At 43.7% G+C, this 18,873-nt stretch overlaps 1 protein-coding gene across 2 annotated transcripts in view; it reads left to right on the forward strand.

Annotated features, from left to right (window-relative positions):
- The window catches only part of GLI3 (GLI family zinc finger 3), a 248,551-nt gene that overhangs the window by 125,663 nt on the left and 104,015 nt on the right, over positions 1-18,873 (forward strand). For both annotated transcript variants that reach the window (XM_014957727.1, XM_014957728.1), the window contains exon 4: positions 16,582-16,787. In XM_014957727.1, the coding sequence (XP_014813213.1) occupies positions 16,582-16,787 (206 nt within the window). The remainder of the gene's footprint in view (positions 1-16,581; positions 16,788-18,873) is intronic.

An 18,873-nucleotide genomic window follows, 5' to 3' on the forward strand; every position in this document is an offset into this window, starting at 1 on the left:
GATGAAATGTGAGCAATGAGTACGTCTCCAGGGTAGGAGCACGTAGGATCTTCATCCTACTCTCACACAGTCGTCCCCTGACTTAGACTCTCTCCTCCCCCAACAAAGGCATTGTGTCTTATAATCTTGGAGTATGGACTGAATTTAGTTCAGACTTTTTTTTTTCTTTCCCCCAAAGGAAGAAAAAACAGAAGTTAAATAACACCTTGTTTCCCATTTTGCCACCCCTTACTCAACCCACTAAATACGTGTATGTGTATGTCTGTATTTGTCTGCATATTTGTAACAGAAAGCAGGCTCATGAGCTGGTGTTGGTTGTGCTTCTGTGATGCAGGAGACTAACTAGCTGCCCCTTGCATATTCTCGATTGGAAGATGCTAGAAAAAAAGAAGACAAGACCCTAATACCACCCGAAGGAATGTGCTCAATGGGTGTTTTGTCTGTGTGCCTCGGGGTAGGCTGGGCCAGCATTCGTGACTGATAATACTGATTAATAGAGGAAACAATTTAAAGGAAAATGTTATGCTGTTTGATTTTTACTCTTAGGATGCTCTACGTGACCAAAGAAGTACTTTGGTCTTTATTTTAGAAGATGCTGAGGTTGGGCTCTATGAATTGCTATTAAAGACCAGGCAAGAATGTATTGCTTAGTCCCTTCCAGCACTGAATGTGTAGGTCTGATCCTACAATACATTATGTCCGTGTTTATAGTAAAATGTATAGGGATGTTGGTAATTTTCTGGAGACCCCACAGAGGTTAGACACAGAGGCAAAACATCCCGAAGGCCGTGAGCCAGGAACACAAAGCTTCCAAAGGACCTGTCCTCTTCTTGAAAGCGTTATTTATGGGGTGCTGTGACCATCGGTGTTAAGGATCAACGGAAAATTAGGGAGTATTTCGCATCAGGGAGAATTTCTAAACATATCAGATTTAAGTGGCTGTCTCTTTAAAGATACGCATCTTTCAGTCCTCTATCTCCTGTTGAAATTCAGCCTAGATTTATCATGCCTTTTCCACTGGCCCGTGGAAGGAAAGATTGATAGTCTAGTCCGGTTTATAGAGGCCACCAAGGCAAATAGCCCCATTTAACAACATTGTAGACAGGTTTGGTGGGGAGGGCAGGAGCCGAATGACCAGGGGCAATCAGGTGTTCCCTGCTTCACCCTGGAAGATCACTATCAGCGTACATCATCAAGACAGTACCAAGAAAACTTGTGGAGCTGCCTCTGTCTTAGTTTGCCGCGTGCGTTCCTCGGACGTCAGGCTTCCATCCTGACGTGTTTTGTGGCAACTGTGTTTCTGCTCCTGTGATTAAATTGAATTGCAGAGGTGCTGAGTTAGCAGTAGGTCATCCTGCTGGTGCAGGTGTGTCCAGTTTGTTCCCTTTTGTGGTTTTCCACTGCACAACTAGCTACCTATTCTTTTTAGGGAACTAATAATGCTTCCAGGATTTAGATGGAATTTACTGTTCCTCAAAAAAACGTGCAGCCAGAACCTTCATTTGCTTTACAGTTAGTGCTTGTTTTCCATGTATTTCCCCCTACAGCCACATTAGAAGTTATGTCCCCACCCCTTTTTGGTTCTTGAGGTTGTTCGAAGTTACGGCTTTGCCCAAGAAATGCTTTTTTAAGTCCAGTTTTGCACACAAATAGAGCAAGAACTGCAGTGTGAAGCCTTTATCTCTTGTTTCTTCTGATGGTTGTGGTGCTCCAGCCATCATATAGTCACCATTTGTGAGAACCAACGGGCAGTGGGGATTACGTAGCACCACAATGGCTTTGTGGCCAAAGACCCATGGCAGAATATCTTTCTTCCCCCCCCTCCGAACTTGGCAGCATTCCCCTTGGATGTAAGTTGTGTTTCATACACCTGTGGATCCCACTCCCCTCATGGATGCTGGTGCAGACCCTTGGCTCGCCTGCTGTTGGTGGTGGGAATAGCTCAGAAGCAGTTGTGTTTTCATAGGGGTCACTCCTTGACTCCGTGGTCCTGGGTACAGCATCCACATACGCTTTACACCTGGTCCCCTCTCTGAGGTGCACTCTCAAAATGGCTTTTCTTCCCCAAATTGTGGATTTGTCTTGGGGTGAGGAGGGGAAGGCATTTCAGAAAATAATCTGTATATTTCATACAGAAACGTATATAGAGAATATGTTGTACAGTAATTTCAGTAATTTTTCTGCTGCAAGTAGTAGTGCAAGGTGAGAAATTCTAGTTGATACTCTCTCTGCTCTGATTAGTAGTCACTAATTCTTGTGAATATCAATTTTGGGCTGTCTGCTTATGTTAGTACAGAGATGTGAAGCAAATCCAGCCATACCTCAACAGAAATGATTAATGCTGAACCTTCATATCAATGTTTCTGTCAGGATTGCAGTACTTTAAAGTTAGAATTTTAGTCAAATGTTCCCTTCACAGTGAAATCTAGGTAGCAAGTACAGTAGGAGAGACACTTGGTCTCTGAATTGGTCTTTTATTATTGCCAACTTGCTTTTGTTTTAAAGATTTAAGGTCTTATTTTAACATATTAAATTGGAATTGAAGAAAAAGCTTTCTCGCTTCTCCCAGATCTCAGTTTTGTAATATTGTGGATGTGACTTAGAGAAAGCTAATCTCAGTAATATTGTGGATGTGACTTAGAGAAAGCTGAGGGGTTTGTTTTGCTTTGGTTTTGAATTTGGAAAAAGAATGTTTCTTGGCATCACAGAACAGACGTTGAGGAGAGTGTTCATTTGAGGTAACTTGAGAGGCTTTTCGGGAGAAGGAATGCCTGCCTCACCGCTGCCTTCGAGGGAGGAAGGAGTTAAGGGAAGAAGAGAAGCTGAAATCTGCTGAAACAAAAGTGAGCGTGGAGTTCTGCCCTGCAGGGTAGGGAGGGCTTAGAAAAATCATCAGTGACAGAGTGAAATGAGGAGAGAGGTACTTAGTTCTATAAAAGCTTCATTCTCTAAAAATGTCGAAACACTCAATTATGGGAGTAATAACCCATTGGTTGAAAATACCGGGGTTTTTGAGAGAACTGAGCATTTGCGTAATTCGTGTGTCAGTCGGTTTCAAAGTTTGATTTTGCTGTCGTGGGTCATACCCATTGCAAGAAAAACTTTCTGCGAATACCACGTGAATTTTGTCGAGGTTTAGGACCAGCCTCAAGCTCTTCTTTCTGGTCAGGTTAATCCCCCTGGTGGATGCAGGAATCTGGTCCTCACGCCGCGGGAGTGGATCCCAATTAGCAATGCTATTTTTCCATCGAGAGCATTGCTCCACATGGAGGGGAGGGTGCTCTTTGCATTCTGGCTGCATCCTCTTCTGATCCGTGAATGATGGGGAGAGAAATCAGGAGTAATAGTAGAAAACATTTCGAGACTCTGTTTATATCATTTGGATGTTTTTCTTCTTCTCCCATGTATGCACGTGCACTTTCTCTGTCGCGCAGAACAACTCCAAGGTTATTTTTTGAAGACCTTCAGGCATTTTCTGAGTGGTTTTCTCTCTTCGTTTATATCATTTGGATGTTTTTCTTCTTCTCCCATGTATGCACGTGCACTTTTCTCTGTCACGCAGAACAACTCCAAGGTTATTTTTTGAAGACCTTCAGGCATTTTCTGAGTGGTTTTTGAACCAGTGCACCCCGTTCACCGGTGTATGGCTTGTATAGAGGTCGTCTTTGATAAGGTTTTTGTCATATGCGCCCACTGAAGTTTCAGTGTACTCAAGCATTAGAAAAGCCACTATTTGAGCGTCTTTGTTTTCTTTGTTGAGCTGTTTATTTTGCTTTCTTCCCACACAGTTCCCCCGGCCTGGCTCTGACAACTGCTTTTCTGCATGAATTACATTCCTCGGGGCCGCGAGTCTCCTAATTCTTCCAGTCGATTTGATTCCTGCCTGTGTGATTAGTCCTCTGCTCCAACACACAGTTGGGCTTTGCCAAGCAAACTGCTTGCTAAGTGCCTTTAACATGAAGACCTAACTACATTTTTTAACCTCATTAGTGTGTAGGGCACTGCTTCATTCCGGCTTAATAACACGGCCACTATTGAATCATCACTCGGGCTAAAACAGGTTACAAAAAGGTTACCTGAGTTGTCTGGTTTTCTTTTTGTATGACTGTGCTTTTGTTGGGTAACAGTTTCTTTCAGCACATGTCCAGTTTTAGCATCTAAGTTGCTTTTTGAAAGGAAACCCCATCAATTCTGCTCAGGTAGATTTGCAATGCATCGTATGTTCAAAAAGAGACTCGGTGCCTGTTTGGAAATAGCGCATCTAAGTAAAGAAACCGGTAAGAAAATGTGGGTTTGGGGGGAGCTGATAAAATTTTCCTGCTTGTTTCAGCTTTAGAACGACAAAGATCTCATCTGCACCAGTTTAAATACAGAGCTTCCCACTGTAATGCTGGGTTTAGAGCCACACGGCCGCAGCCTGCCTCGGTTCGTTTGTCTCACGGGATCAATTTTTAGCTGAACGTATCGGTTGCAATCGCCCGTAAACTCGAAGGGAAGAGATATTTAAGGCCTTCCAAATGTTGTAAAGGCATTAAAAAGAAATAAAAGTTTTCCTAAGAAGACAGTGTCGCCAGGGAGCCCCCGGGGGGAAGAAAGGAGGCGCTGGGTCACATGCCACTTGTGATGGTGCATTTGTGCAGTTGCATAGCGCAGCCACTCAGAGGGTGAGACTTCATGATTAATGGTGTTTATTCTTGACAGAAGCCTCCTTTATTTATCTGCAATACAGTTTAGTGATTTTATCAGTCACCTGAATGAAAAATATTCAGTCATACCAATATTGCAGTGTAAATTGAGTAGAGTCACTTTTTATTATATCTTTCAGCCTTATCATCTGCACAGTAATTTTCTAGCAGGAGTTTGATATAGAAAGGCTGGATTTAGCTGTACTTGACACAAAGCCTCTTCAATTTCCCCTAAAAGTTCAGGCTACTCTTAGAAATGTGTATAAATATATATATATATATATAAAACCCTCTTATCCAAGCAATTTCAGGATTTGAAAGAATAAAGATAAAACGCGCAAACCCGGATGTGAGAAACGTTGTTCATACGAAAACATCTAATAGCTCCGAAGCCACTGGTGAAATGCTCTTTAGTGTTTAAGCTGGTGGCTTAGTGCAGTTCTTTTTGCATGGCTACGTAGCCTGACTTTCTTCTAATCAATCATCATCCAACTCCAATCAGCATACGGGCAGAGCCTATCGTTCATCCTGGGTGTAATTTCAGAGTTGAAGACTATAATGGCCACATACAGCACATTAGTCACCGCGATAACAGCTAGTGGCACTCCTGAGGAAGGGGGAGGACAGGGGAGCAGGGAGGGGGGATAAAATTCTTCTCATTCTCCCAGTGCATTAGTGAAATAGGAGCAAATGTTAAACAAATGTTTATTCAATTAGCTGGCTTAACGGCATTAAGTGTGAGAAAGCTCCTGACGCTCCTTTGACCCGCTCTTTTTGCAGGAGGAGAGGAAGGGGAAAGGGAAGGAAGGAAGGAAAGGAGGAAGGGGTGCATGAACACCGTCAGGATTTATATGTGCCCACATACTCGTGTGATGGTGCCGCCGTGGTTAAACACTTCAAGAGATGGCAGGCCCTGCCTTGTAGCAGAGAGGAGGCTAAAATTTGAATAGCAAATGAGACCACCTCTAGAGCATCAAAAGAGAATTGCAGAGCGGGGAAGTTTGCTGTAGGAATGCAGCTGGTGATTTCACTGTCCAGTCTGTTATTAATAACAACAGATAATGAGTATGCTGTAGACCTTTTAGATTTTCCTGCTGCACTCTGTGCTACAGCACAGTTAGAAGAGGGAAGGATACGTGGAGGTTCGTGGCAGTCTCTCCTCTAATGTGTAGCAACACTTTTCAGAGGCTTATTCGAATGATATTGGCTGGTCGTGTGCATCTGTTGTGTGTTCATGATGATGAGTTCTGCATCAAATGCAGCATTAATAAATTAACCTTGATATATTAATGGCAACGAGTCAATAGACTTGGAAGAGGCTGAAGACAAGGGATGAAAAATGTACCAGCACTGAGATTGGGCTTGCCACCAGGTATCAGGTCTTACCATATTTATGGTTCATAGATATGGTTTGTACATATGGTTCAGTGGGAACTGAGTGAGTAAGGCAGTGCCTTCGAAGGCTCTACCAGAAGCAAGCCATGGAAATCTCAGAGTATCTTGTTAGCATGACTTTTGTTTACATTGCTGCAACATCCAACAGCCCCGTGCAGCATCGGAGTGTTGTGCAAATACAAGGAGCTCGGCCAAGGAAGAGCTTTGGCAAATGAACTCTGGTGAGTGAGCTCTGATGGCTTCGGGGGTTACCAGCCCCAGGTCATCCCTTGTCCCTCAGCAGAGGGTCAGAGGGTGTCCCTTCTCCCCACTTACAGCCTGGCAGCTTAGCTCTGGCCCAATGAAATGGGGCACTGATGTGGTGAGAGGTGGAGATGTGCTGCCTGTGCTGGGGGGGCGGCAGTAATTGCTGGGAGGGGACACCAGCTGGGTACCTGGGGACAGTAAAAGCTTCCCCAGCTGCCTCAAAATTTGCAAGAGGACGTCCACCTAAAAGGCAAGTGGTGTTTAGAGGGAGTAGTCGGTCAAGTTTCTGTACGTTTGCAGCCTCTGTTTGTACAAGCAAAGAAATTGCCAAGTAAATCTGTGTGATCTTCCCCCCCCTAGTCACTGATTTCTTTTGCAGCAGCTCTGGGAAGGATTTGGAGGAAGGAGAGGGATGCTCGGTATGCGAGGGCCAAGAGAAGAGTGTTTCAGAGGAGTATCAGGAGGCAGCGACAGCGGTTGGTGGTGGTAGGGTGGAAGGAAGAGGAGGGAAAGGAGAGGCACGTTGTTGTGGGGAGGTGACCAACGCGTGAGGAGGAGAACAAGAAGCCTGGGATTGACTTGGGAGAAATACCAGGAGACAGTGCGTGGTTTTATTTGCATTTTTCAAAAAAAAAAAAAAAGGAAAAAATAAATCAGTCAGAACTGTATCTTCATACACATTTAAGGAATGCATGTCATGACTCCAAGTCATGTAATGAAATGCATATACCTTGACTCGGTGGCATCAGAAGCAGCAGTTTCCATTGTAGCCCATACAGGTGTTACTGGGGGCTGAAGGTCACCAGTGTTGCAGCTGACCTTAGGTAAACAAAATGTTAAATAATGGAATGAACACTCGTTGCTTTTTGCAGCAGAAACTCTTCTTGAGGGAATCCACAAGCTGATAGTTGTGTTATTTATGAAGTATTACAGGTAGCAGAGGGTGTATGTAAAAAAGCATTCAGGCAATCCGTCAGTTAAAAAATAGGAGTACAGTCACTGACTAAGGATTTAGTGCCTTGATTGATGTAGCCAATTTTTAACTGAAACTACACAATGTTAACACTTCCCAAAGAAGGAAAGGGGAGCCAGAGTAGTACTCTTTTTGCTGTGGGTCATTTGCTAATTGTTCATCAATTTGCTAATTCGTGCATGATTTCCAGCACCATGAACATCTCTTGTCCAGTCTCTTCGTGTCTTTTTTTTTAATCCCTGCAATGATACCTTGTAACTTTATGAGGGAGAAGCACTTCCATATAACCCAAAGTGAGGTTGTTTGTATATATTAGGAATTTACATTCCAGAGCTGTGCACATTTTTTAAGGCACTGTCCTTGCCTCAATGAAAGAATGAAAATAACACAGTATCTCTTGGTCTGACCTTTCCACTGTAAATACACTTTCTGAGTGCTTTACCATCATTTTAAAGATGGGGAAACTGCAGATGAGGAAGTCAACGAGCTTGTCCAAGGGAACCAAACCAGAGCCCATGTACCTTAAACACTCATCTAGCTCCTCTTACGTGTAAACTACATAGGCACTGACCCATTCGTGATTTATTTGTACATATATCTACAGAGTAGATGGTTGCTACCAAATCCAATTCTGTGTCTTTCTTCCCCATACTGACTGTAGTTCCAGTGTAAATTTTGGAGGAAAAGTGAGCAAAATATTGACTAGGTGTTGGAACGTGGAAAGGAATATAGGAAATCAAGGTTCTTTCTCATATGAAGACTTAAACATGTTCTTATTTTCCCTCTTCTTCATTTGCACCGCTAACAAAATGCACTTAACAGTGCTTACCTTTTTGTAGCAGTCCAGCTCTCTTTCATGAAGTGTTCTCTGACATTCCGAGGCATTCAATTAACTTTAATTCTTTAAATGTTCTAATTCATTTGCTTGGTTTCCCAAAGTCCAAGAATGTAATACAACAGCTTTGTGGCAGTGAGTGACTTTATGTGAATGGGGTGCCTATTTTAAGACACAATCTCTGAAAAACGTAAAATAAAATTTAAGTATGAAAAGATGATATTACTGATTTTCCATACTATATATTTATGGGTTTGTTTACAAATTCGATTAGAAGTGCAAAGAGAAAAAGGACTGTGGAATTGCATTTCAAAAGTAGTTAGTGCTGGCCTCGCTTTCCTTGCATTGAAGTCAGTGGTGGCTCTTGGGGAGAGCAGAATTGCATGAGCACTTCGTGCTTATGAAGATCATGCCCATGATCTTCAGCATTTATCTTCAGGATAAAATCGTAAGGATTTTATTAATGAAGTTGGTGGACAGTTTCCGTCGGGTTGCAGTTTTTGTACGATTCAACTCTGCAACACCAACTAAAGATTTTGAGAAGCAGGATGATTATTTGACTCTTAATTTTTCTGTGTTGTTTAGGTATATAGTTAGCTGCCTAAGCCTGACTTACTGACCATCTACAACCACAATCACGTATGTGCTTGTAACAGTGAGGACCAAGTTCATCATTTGGGCTAATCATAACTGTTAGAATTGTTCTTACTTGAATTTTCAGGATCAAGCCTTACTTTCTTAGAGCTCAGCTTTCTTAATATTAAAACCTTTTATTAGCCAGTTGTTGGCTGCTGATGCTGAAGGGTCAATCTGTACAAGCGACTATGGCATTAAACAAACAATATTCATTTAACATGGGAGATATTACCAAAGGAATTGAGCCCCGTGCTTTAAAGTAGCAAGAAAGTCCTTGTTTGTTTATCCTCCAGGATCTTCTAGAAATAAAAGTGTTAATGTTTTGGAGGCAGCCATGAGAAGATTATTGTAGGGAAAAAAAGAAAACGGAAAAAGAAAAAAGAAAAAGATCATAGGTGATATAAGAAGTTTAATTTTTCAGTTCTCCAGGCAGGGCTGAATTGAACAGGTATCAGAGAAACGGTGTGGGTATCATTGGTATGAGAGTTATGCCATCAGTGCTTGCTCCAGCATTGAATAACGTACTGTTAAATGATTAAATATCGAGGTTTGAACTTTGACACTTTCATAATATAACAAGATGGATGAAAAGGCAATAATAAATTAGGTTATGTTACAATATTTCATCACACTTCGTTGACAAGCTTTGTTCTGTGAGATAGATTATTGTTCCATCTGTAACCTCAGCTCAGTGTCATATTTACAATGTTATAGTTAAGGATCACTTGCTGTTTTCAATATAAATGTATTTTTCAACAGATTCATAAAAGAGCCATTTAAAAATTTATCAGGACAAAAGTTGGCATTAAAATTTCTAGTCCTGGAGTTATAGTTTCCTTTAAAATGGGAAATGCTTAAATCACCATGATTTTTTAAAATTTTTTTTTATTTAAGATAGGTTGTGCTTAGAGGAGGTTTTTGCCCGCGCACAGCTTAAAGCTATTTGGAAACCATTTATGACAGATCAAATTTCTAACACCAAACCAACCTCAGAATTTTCATCTGTGTTTTCCTGTGACACCGACCTTTGTGGCTGTCCTGGGCAACTTAATGTCTGCTTCCAGAAAACATGGGTGTTGAAGAGCTCTCTCTGACATACCAGGGGGTCACAGCACTTTTCGTTGTTGCAAGAGATGCAAGAACAGGGACAATGCACGTTGTGTTGATGTTCTGGCGTGTCTTAGAGCCGCTCAAGGACTCCAAAGCAAAGAAACCCAGTGTGAGGACCCCGAAGCAACTAACAGGCCATAGTTGCCTTGGACAGCTGGGACCTCCACCCACACCCCATGCACCCAGGAGCTCCTTTTGAGCTCAGCCTGGGGCCTTCAGTCCTTTCCTGAGCTATGTTGTAGGTAGCACCCATCTCTGGTCCTGTTTCTGGTAGAGCTCAGGACCTGCGCTGTAGGTAGCTGTTCTCCTGGATGGACCTCTCAGAGCTATGGTGTTGCTTGTCTCCTGTCTTGTCTTTGGCCCTATCTCCTTCTGCACTTGATTGACTCCCCCCAGCTCCTACCTGGTTTGTCACTTTGCCTTGTCTGAGGCTGCTGATGGACCCCGTTACCAGTACCTGGATCTGGTGACATGGAATGCGTTGCCTGTGTTGGGGTTTAACCTTGGCTCCTGACTTGTCTTCCCTTAGAGAGCAGCTGGCCCTTGCTGCTCCCCACCACCCCGAGCTGGATCTCATTTCTTCCCATCCCCTCCCCTCCTTCAGTTCCTGGGCTGACCACCCTTAAGCAGTTACAAGTGTAAATCCACATCAGATGGTTTTGTGGTACTTTGGGCTGGTCCTCTGCCGGGCTCTTCATGAGGTCTACATGAGTGATAAAACTGGGGTGAAAAAAGGAGAATGGGAAATTAGAATTCAGTGTTCTTGTTTTGTTACAAATTGTCTCAATAGTTACTGGTCTGTTATCTTGGGAAATATAAACCCATTTGTATTTTTGTCAGTCTTCATTTTTCAGAGGCTCAGAATCACCAAATATTTTAGTTTTTTGAACATAGAGAATTCAAGGAAGTCCTGGTGGACAATAGGATGACCATGAGCCAACCATGTGCCTTTGTGGCCAAGAAGGCCAATGGTATCCTGGAGGGCATCAGGAAGAGTGTGGCCAGCAGGTCAAGGAAGGTCATCCTGCTCCTCTGCTCTGCCCTGGTGAGGCCCCATCTGGAGCACTGGGTCCAGTTCTAGGCTCCCCAGTTCAAGAAGGACAGGGAACTGCTGGAGAGGGTACAGCAGAGGGCTACAAAGATGATGATGAGGGGTCTGGAGCATCTCTCTTAAATGGAGAGGCTGAGGGACTTGGGTCTTTTTAGTGTGGAGAAGAGAAGACTGAGGGGGAATCTGATCAACACCTATAAATTCTTAAGGGTGGGTGTCAAGAGGACTGAGCCGGTCTTTTTTCAGTGGTGCCCAGGGACAGGACAAGAGGAAATGGGCACAAACTTGAACATAAGAAGTTCCATCTCAACATGAGGAGGAACTTCTTTCCTGTGAGGGTGGCAGAGCCCTGGAAGAGGCTGCCCAGAGAGGTGGTGGAGTCTCCTTCTCTGGAGACATTCCAAACCCAACTGGACAGGTTCCTGTGCAACCTGCTCTGGGTAGACCTGCTTTGGCAGGGGGGTTGGACTAGATGATCTCCAGAGGTCCCTTCCAACCGTCTGTGATTCTTTATCTTCCCACCTGTGGTTTCCTTCAGCCTCACACCACAGGAGTGGTTCAGCGATGTAGGTGGGAGGAAAGGTGCAAGGGGTATCTTCCCACCTGCGGTTTCCTTCAGCCTCACGCCACAGGAGCAGTTCAGTGATGTAGGTGGGAGGAAAGGTGCAAGGGGTAGGATTTCCACTTGGATTTGGAGCATCTGATCTTCTTCAGTGAAAAGCTGGCTGATACTTAGGTACAAGAAACAACCTAAAGCGTGTGGTGTGAGCCCCTCTGCCCCCGTTCTCTGTGCTGATGGGAAAAATGTGTGATCCTTTCAAGATAATACTGGGTAATGATCTGTGCGTGCAGATCATTTTGAGATAGATATAACTCACTCATGCTTGCTGCATCAACTCGCAGATTCCTCCTTCTGCTGTTTTAAAAAAAAAAAAAAAAGGCCTGTGTGGGCTGAAAAGGGAATTGCACTTTGTTCAGTTTTTGTGGTGGGTAAAATTGAGACCTGCTGCTGGTCGGTTGTCCTGTGCAGAGCTCATCGGTTGCAGCTGGGAGCAACAAAACAAAATGACACACAGTTTTTGTGAGTAATAACTGAAACCTTACACACAGCTCACCTGTGGTTCTGCGGTGGTCAGAAAAACATTAAAAAAAAAAAAGAAGTAGCTTCATGTGTTTTGTGATATGCCATACGTCTGATGGTGCTGGCAGCTGCTGACCCCTCACTACAAGATGGACAGTGAAGTGCTGGAGCATGTCCACCAGAGCCACCAAGCTGGTGAGGGGTCTACAGAATAAGTCATACGAGGAGAGGCTGAGGGAACTGGACATGTTTAGTTGGAGAAGAGGAGGCTGAGGGGGGACCTCATTGCCCTCTACAACTCCCTGAAAGGAGGGTGTAGAGAGGTGGATGTTGGCCTCTTCTCCCAAGGGAATAATGACAGGATCAGAGGGAATGGTCTGAAGCTGGGGCAGGGGAGGTTTAGATTGGATATTAGAAAGAACTACTTTCCTGAGAGGGTGGTCAGACACTGGAACAGCCTGCCCAGGGAGGTGGTGGAGTCACCATCCCTGGAGGTATTTAGGAAATGTGTAGACATGGCACTTCAGGGCATGCTCTAGTGGCTGAGATTGTTGGTTTGTGTCTATTTGTGGTTGGTTTGTGTGTTTGTGTTTGGCGTTTTTTTGGGGTTTTTTTGCGTGGTTGGACTCAATGATCTCAAAGATCCCTTCCAACCATGGAGGATTCTGTGGTTCTGTGAACTGGTGTGACCATGTAAGTTTCTAAGACTCTGCAGACACCCCTGCAACATTCATCAAAAAAGTGTTATGAGAATAGGAAAAAATACACCTGTTTGCCCTGACACTGATCTCACTGCCTGGGTGCCGTTCTCCTGCTGAGTAGTTGAGGCTCTCCAGAGCGTTGGAGTTGTGACTGGGAGATGCTGGTGGGCTGGAGATGGGTGGGGAGTGGGAAGACCTGGGTTAGGTATGGAAGCTGTGTGGCAGTCATGGTATTTTGGCACCTTAGCAGTGAGCTGGAAGGCGGTCTGGACAGAACAAAGGAGACACCTTTGCAGCCAGCTCCATTCTCTGCTGCTTCTCTTTTACATCAGGGATGTAGGTGTAATCAAAGTTACTGGGAAAATGATAAAATCAGCCTAATGTGCCAGGATAAAAATCACAGTGATAAAACACAGCTATAGGATCTCTTTTACTCCCAAACCTGAAGATTTCTAATTTCAAATTAGTATTGAAAGTGTGATAGATTTTGTATTAAATTTGAGTGTGCAGGATCTCTACGAGTAGACACAAAGTGCCTGATTCAGAAAAGAGTGTGCATCTGCTCCTCTCCCTCTCTCTGAAGGAAGCCTTAGTGCTCTGAGTGTGTCATTGAACAGGAAAACCCCTGTGTAGGAGAGGATGCAGGGCAAGTTCTGCCATGATTGACAGGTCAGGCACGGAACATACAAGTTTCAAGCACCATAAATGAAAATGTCCCAGCCTTTTCTCATGCTGTAGCCTCATTGTGTCCCATGAAGTTGCCCAGAGAATGTGTCCCATTGTCCAGAGAAGTTGTGGATGCCCCATCCCTGGAGGTGTTGAAGACCAGGCTGGATGGAACTTTGAGCTCTAGTAGGAGGTGTCCCTGCCCATGGCAGGGGAGCTGGAACTTGATGATCTTTAAAGGTCCCTTCCAACTCAAACCATTCTATGATTGTAAGCAGCCTCAGGCCCAAGGCAGAACGTTGTTTTCCAAGGCTGCGGACAAAGTACATAGATAGTATGAATAAAAATGATGGTGGTGGACTATTTATTGATACACGAAGAGGTTGCAAAGCAACAGCTAATAGTGTGTTTGGCTGCACCCTTTCTAAAAGTCACGTTTTAGTTTGAAGGAGGGAGTTAAACCATACTTTTGAAAGATGTTTGTAGTGAAGTTAGGGAAGGGAAGGGAAGGATACGTGACATTTATTGGAATAAATCAGGAGGGCTCACACAGCAGGAGCTGAGACTAGATGGAGGCAGGAGGGAAAATGGGACTGTAGGGAAAGGAGGGTCTGGAAACAGAGAGGAGTGAGAAAAGTACAGTCTGGAAGTGAGCGGAGAAGTTAGCAGCGTGTTAAAATCAGATCTTGGAGAGAGTTTAGTAAACATTAGAGTCCAGAGCTGGGAATTTTATGTGGAATCTGATGACTCTCATTTCTGCCCCTAATAATACGGCTTATATGCCCACAGTTGATTGATGTTACCCAGGTCGGCATCCTTTCCCTTGTGTCCTTGGAAAACTGAGGAGCTCAGAGGAACGGAGAGAGGAAGAGGCAGGGCTGAGGAGGAGGAGGAGGAGAAGTGGTTGAGTCCCAGTGTCCTTGAATGGCTCCCATTGGATCTGGAGGGGGAAGCTGACAGCCTGGCTCTTAATCTTGCTCCTGCGGCAGCGTTTGGCTGTTGGCCAGTTGGAGAGTGAATCACCGAGGCTGATACAGACTTTCAGCCTTCTTGCAAAAGCTTTTAAACAGTTTTCTGTTCGATATGCACCAGATAAGGCCGGGGCTGCTGTTTGCCTGCATGCTCTTCGGGTTTCTAACGCTTTCGGAGTTGAGATCACATTGGAAAAAATTCCTTGTGAAATGACATCCAAACTTAAGTCTCTTTGTTACTTTTGTATTCAATTTTCTGTACGACCGTATTTTCCCCACTGCCAGGATGGGAAATTCACTCTTTAATACGATATCCAGCTGTGGTATTTTTTTGCTTCCTACATCCCCATGAATTTTAAGGCTCCTGCCTTCCGCGCTTGGCCTGACGGGGAACTGTGAGACAGCAAATGCTTTATGGCTGGGTGGGTTTCACAGTACCAACACGAGTAAAGCTGCATTTCCACCATAAAACAAAAGTGCTTCAAAACCATGTGGAGAAAAAGAGAGGAAAGGAGATGCCTGTTTTGCACAGTGGTGGAAAATGGCTTCTGGTTTCAGGTTCTTGGTGCATTTTGAATACGCTGAAGGGGTAACCCGTGGAGTGACTGGGCTTCGTGTGGGTCACTTCTTCAGGTGCTTTGGCACCTCCTTTGGGAGGGATTGTGGTGCTGGTACCTGCCACTAGCACACAAGGGATGCAAACAAACTTTGGAGCTAGGAGGTAATTTCATAGAAGAAGGTTAAAATGGCTTTACCTCGCCGAAAGCCATAGGAGGGCAAGAAACACACAAAAGCCAAACAGGGAAGGGAAGGGGAAAGAGAGAGAAAAGCACAACAGGAAAAAAAATTTCATTCCCCCCCCGATTTTATGAGCCCTCATGGATTTAGTGGCAGGGAAGCCGGCGTCGTGTTAGGAATGTGTAACTTTGATCTTTGTTCCCACTCATACGCAAGCATTTCCAAGCTGATGGCAGAGCAAAATTGGCTCCTATGTAAGATTACATTCTGTTGGCCTTTTAGGTGATGACAACTATCTCCATTGATCACGGTATGTGTATGTTAAAGGGAAAAAAATACATTTCTTGTTTTAATATTCTTTGTAAGCCAACAGCATCAAAGGAACAGGCTGCCCTCGCTGCTCTCACAGCTGCTGCCCGTGTCTGTGCTGTATATATGCTAAATTAATTGGAAAAACAGGGACAAAAAGGCATTTAGTTCAGGTCAACCAGTTGGACTACAGCAAATGCATGACAGGCTTAATCATTGTCTTTTGCCAAAGAGCAGGTTGGCAAGGGCAGGCACTCCAACCCCTTCTGATGAAATTTGGACTTTTTCCAGTGCCTTTGGAGGTGGGGTGCTGTGAGAGGAGAGTCTCCACGCAGAGCCTGGACGCTGTCGTATCGACAGGGTGGGATGATGGGGAGGGTTAAGGCAGGTTATTTGTCTTTTGGCAGCTGTGAACTCAGCTTTCAGCCTTGGTTCATCGCAGCTTCGTACACGTAGCCTGAGAAGGCACCGCAGCAAGAATGAGGTAGTTAATTAATATGGTCTTGTTAGAGGCATCGGTCTCCGGTGCCGTGCTAAAAACAAACACAGGCAGCAATCTTTCTTCCTTTGCCACCAGGTTTTCTGCATCTTTCATGGGAAGGGACACCAACAAAAATAAGCTCCAAAGGATCTAGCTGTCTTAATGGCTTACAAATATTGGTTCTTCTGGAATGAATTCTGTGTAAACGTGCAATCTTGCATTTTTGGGAAGAGTAAGCTAGCAAATTAAGGGGGCGGTTGCAGTGTAGCTCTCAAAACTCTTTTTCCAATAGCCATGTGGCTTTGAAGATCTAAATGATTCAGCATCTCAGTACGTCTTCCATATCGCAGCAGGAATTAATACGTGGGATAGAGGGTGCATATTTCACACTAATTAAAGTGATTTTCTGCTGAACCCCAGGGGGAAAGGGTATTGAGGGATATAAAGATTAAACCAAATATAAACTCAGGTTAAAACTGGTCAGAGAAATGTTGCTAATAATGGGTACAGTGGAGAATTCATTTCCAATCCTTTTTCTTTCCAGGCAGTTGACTTTAGTGGAAGTTATTACATGGGCAACCCAGTTGTTATTATTCAATAAATGAACGTGTTACCTTTACAGTATTTTTCTTTATCATATAGATAACCTGGCTGTTTTTTGTTTGTTTTTCTCTTTTTTTTTTTTTTTTTTTTTTCCTTCCAGGCCTTCTGCCTTATCTAGTAGCCCGACATACTCAGAGCTGCCGTTCCTTCGAATTTCCCCGCACCGAAATCCTGCTGCGACCTCAGAGTCTCCCTTCAGCACCCCTCACCCCTACATCAACCCCTACATGGACTACATCAGGTCCCTGCACAGCAGCCCGTCCCTCTCCATGATCTCGGCAGCCCGCGGCCTCAGCCCAACAGACGGTGGGTTAAGACAGGTTTCCTGTTTTCCGTCATTGCAGCAACTTAAGTTATATTAATCTTGTCAACATTTTCCCCCCCCCCCTCGTTCAAAGCAGCTTCAGCAGGTTTGTCAGACATATTCATTATGTCATAAATGTTTCAATACTTCATCAGCCGATCATGGCTCATTTGTACATCTCACAAAGGTTGAAACTTCAGGAAAAAGAAAAAAAAAAAAAAGAAAAAAAAAGCCCTGCCTCATTCAAAATTTAAGCTGGAAGGGTGGTGTGTGTCTCGTGACATCTTTTGTTTGTGGAGCTGACCCAGGGTGTGATTCTGATCTCCCAAAAAGTATGTTGTATTTGCACTGAATCGAGCCATATTCTTCGTGAGTGTAGATCCGTGTATAACCATGGAGTTCTTCAGGCACAAAAGGCTTGTTAATTAAAATCATAGTTTTCAATCATGGAAAGCATGCACTGACTTGTTATATTTAGTCAATAGTTCTGCTGAAATTATGTAGAATTATATCAGTTTAGCCTCGCCAGTGATTTGGCCAAATGAAACCAGGTTGATGTAGAAGTGATGATCAGGACTAGCCCCTTCAGTTTTGATGGTGGGCAGTATACTTGAAGCATCGATGGTTTAGGTCTGGGTGTGACCATGGCTATTACTTTCCAGGTTATTTGGGTTGAAGTGGACTCCCGTGGTCATTCTTGTCATTACTCTGGTGCATTTCCTATTCCTTTCAATGGGAATTTTGCCAAAGTGAGCAATGAATAGAGTTACAAAAAGGCTCAGTCTTGCTAGCAGTAGGTTTTTCAATAACAGAGTAAGTAGTTTAACATTTCAGAGTTGTAGTATTTGCTGAAGAGAGCTAAAATATAACATACTCTGAAGCAAATATATGGTGAAGATATTTAAACTATTATTTTAACTATGGGAAAGGTCTTCTCAGTGGATGCAGAAACTTACCAAACAGAGTTAAACTGCCTTTAGCTGAATTTGAAAAATGAGCTGTGCACCCTATCCAAACGGATAACTAATTAATCCTCGTTTATAAGAACATATACCTTTACAGTTAATCCATTAGTTATGGGCACATATTCTTATGAGAATAAATTTTAATGACCTATTGTCAGTCAAGGTATATGGCATGCACATAGGGCTTTCTTAGCAGCACTTTGGATGCTGTATGAATCCTTGCTAATTCTACCCTTTTTATTTTAGCCAAGGTATAGCAAAAAAATATTTTGAAGGGACAATTTGATTGCTAAGAAATAATATTTTGACTCATGGAGCTTTGGAGCTTTTCCTATAGGATAAACATGATAGAGCTTTAATGTAATGTAATGGCACAAATAGGGAAAATCTTGCAATGTGTATTTGGGCTTTTCATGAAAGCTAATATGCACAACATTTTACTGTCTTTTCTTCAATAATCTTCAGATCATGTTCCAGCCAAATTTCATTTATGCTTGAGGAATGCTCCAGTTGCACATACAAAGAAAGGAGAGAACAAACCCACCCATCACACAACCCTATGACATTAACCTGTGTACGTTCTTGGTCTCAAGAATTTATGTGCATAGATGTGGGCACATAGTGCTGTCTGAGATGCGCTGGGGTGTTGGACCCGGCACTCAACTGATACTCCAGAATGGCAGAGATCTCCTAGTGAGAGGACGAGGGGCAACGGGCACAAGTTGGAACATAAGAGGTTCCACTCAAATATGAGGAAAAACTTTTTCACAGTGCGGGTGACAGAGCCCTGGAACAGGCTGCCCAGGGAGGGTGTGGAGTCCCCTTCTTTGGAGATTTTCAAGACCCTCCTGGATGCTGTCCTGAGTAACATGCTCTGACAAGCTCTAGGCAATCCTGCTTCAGCAGGGGAGTTGGACTAGATGATCTCTATGGTCCCTTCTAACTCTAAAAAATTCAGTGAAATTCAGTGAAGTGCTTTGCCATATTCCCCAGGCCAGTGGTAATCTCTCTGAAGCTCTAGGACGTCTCAGGGTAGAGGTTGGTTCCGGATTCTGGTGCCTAAATTTCTGGCTGTACAGAAATCTGTCCGTGATCTTGGTGTGCTGTCCTCCCATTACAGTCC

This window comes from Calidris pugnax, unplaced genomic scaffold (assembly GCF_001431845.1).
Source record: "Calidris pugnax isolate Ruff unplaced genomic scaffold, ASM143184v1 scaffold222, whole genome shotgun sequence".
In the NCBI taxonomy this organism is placed as follows: domain Eukaryota; kingdom Metazoa; phylum Chordata; class Aves; order Charadriiformes; family Scolopacidae; genus Calidris; species Calidris pugnax.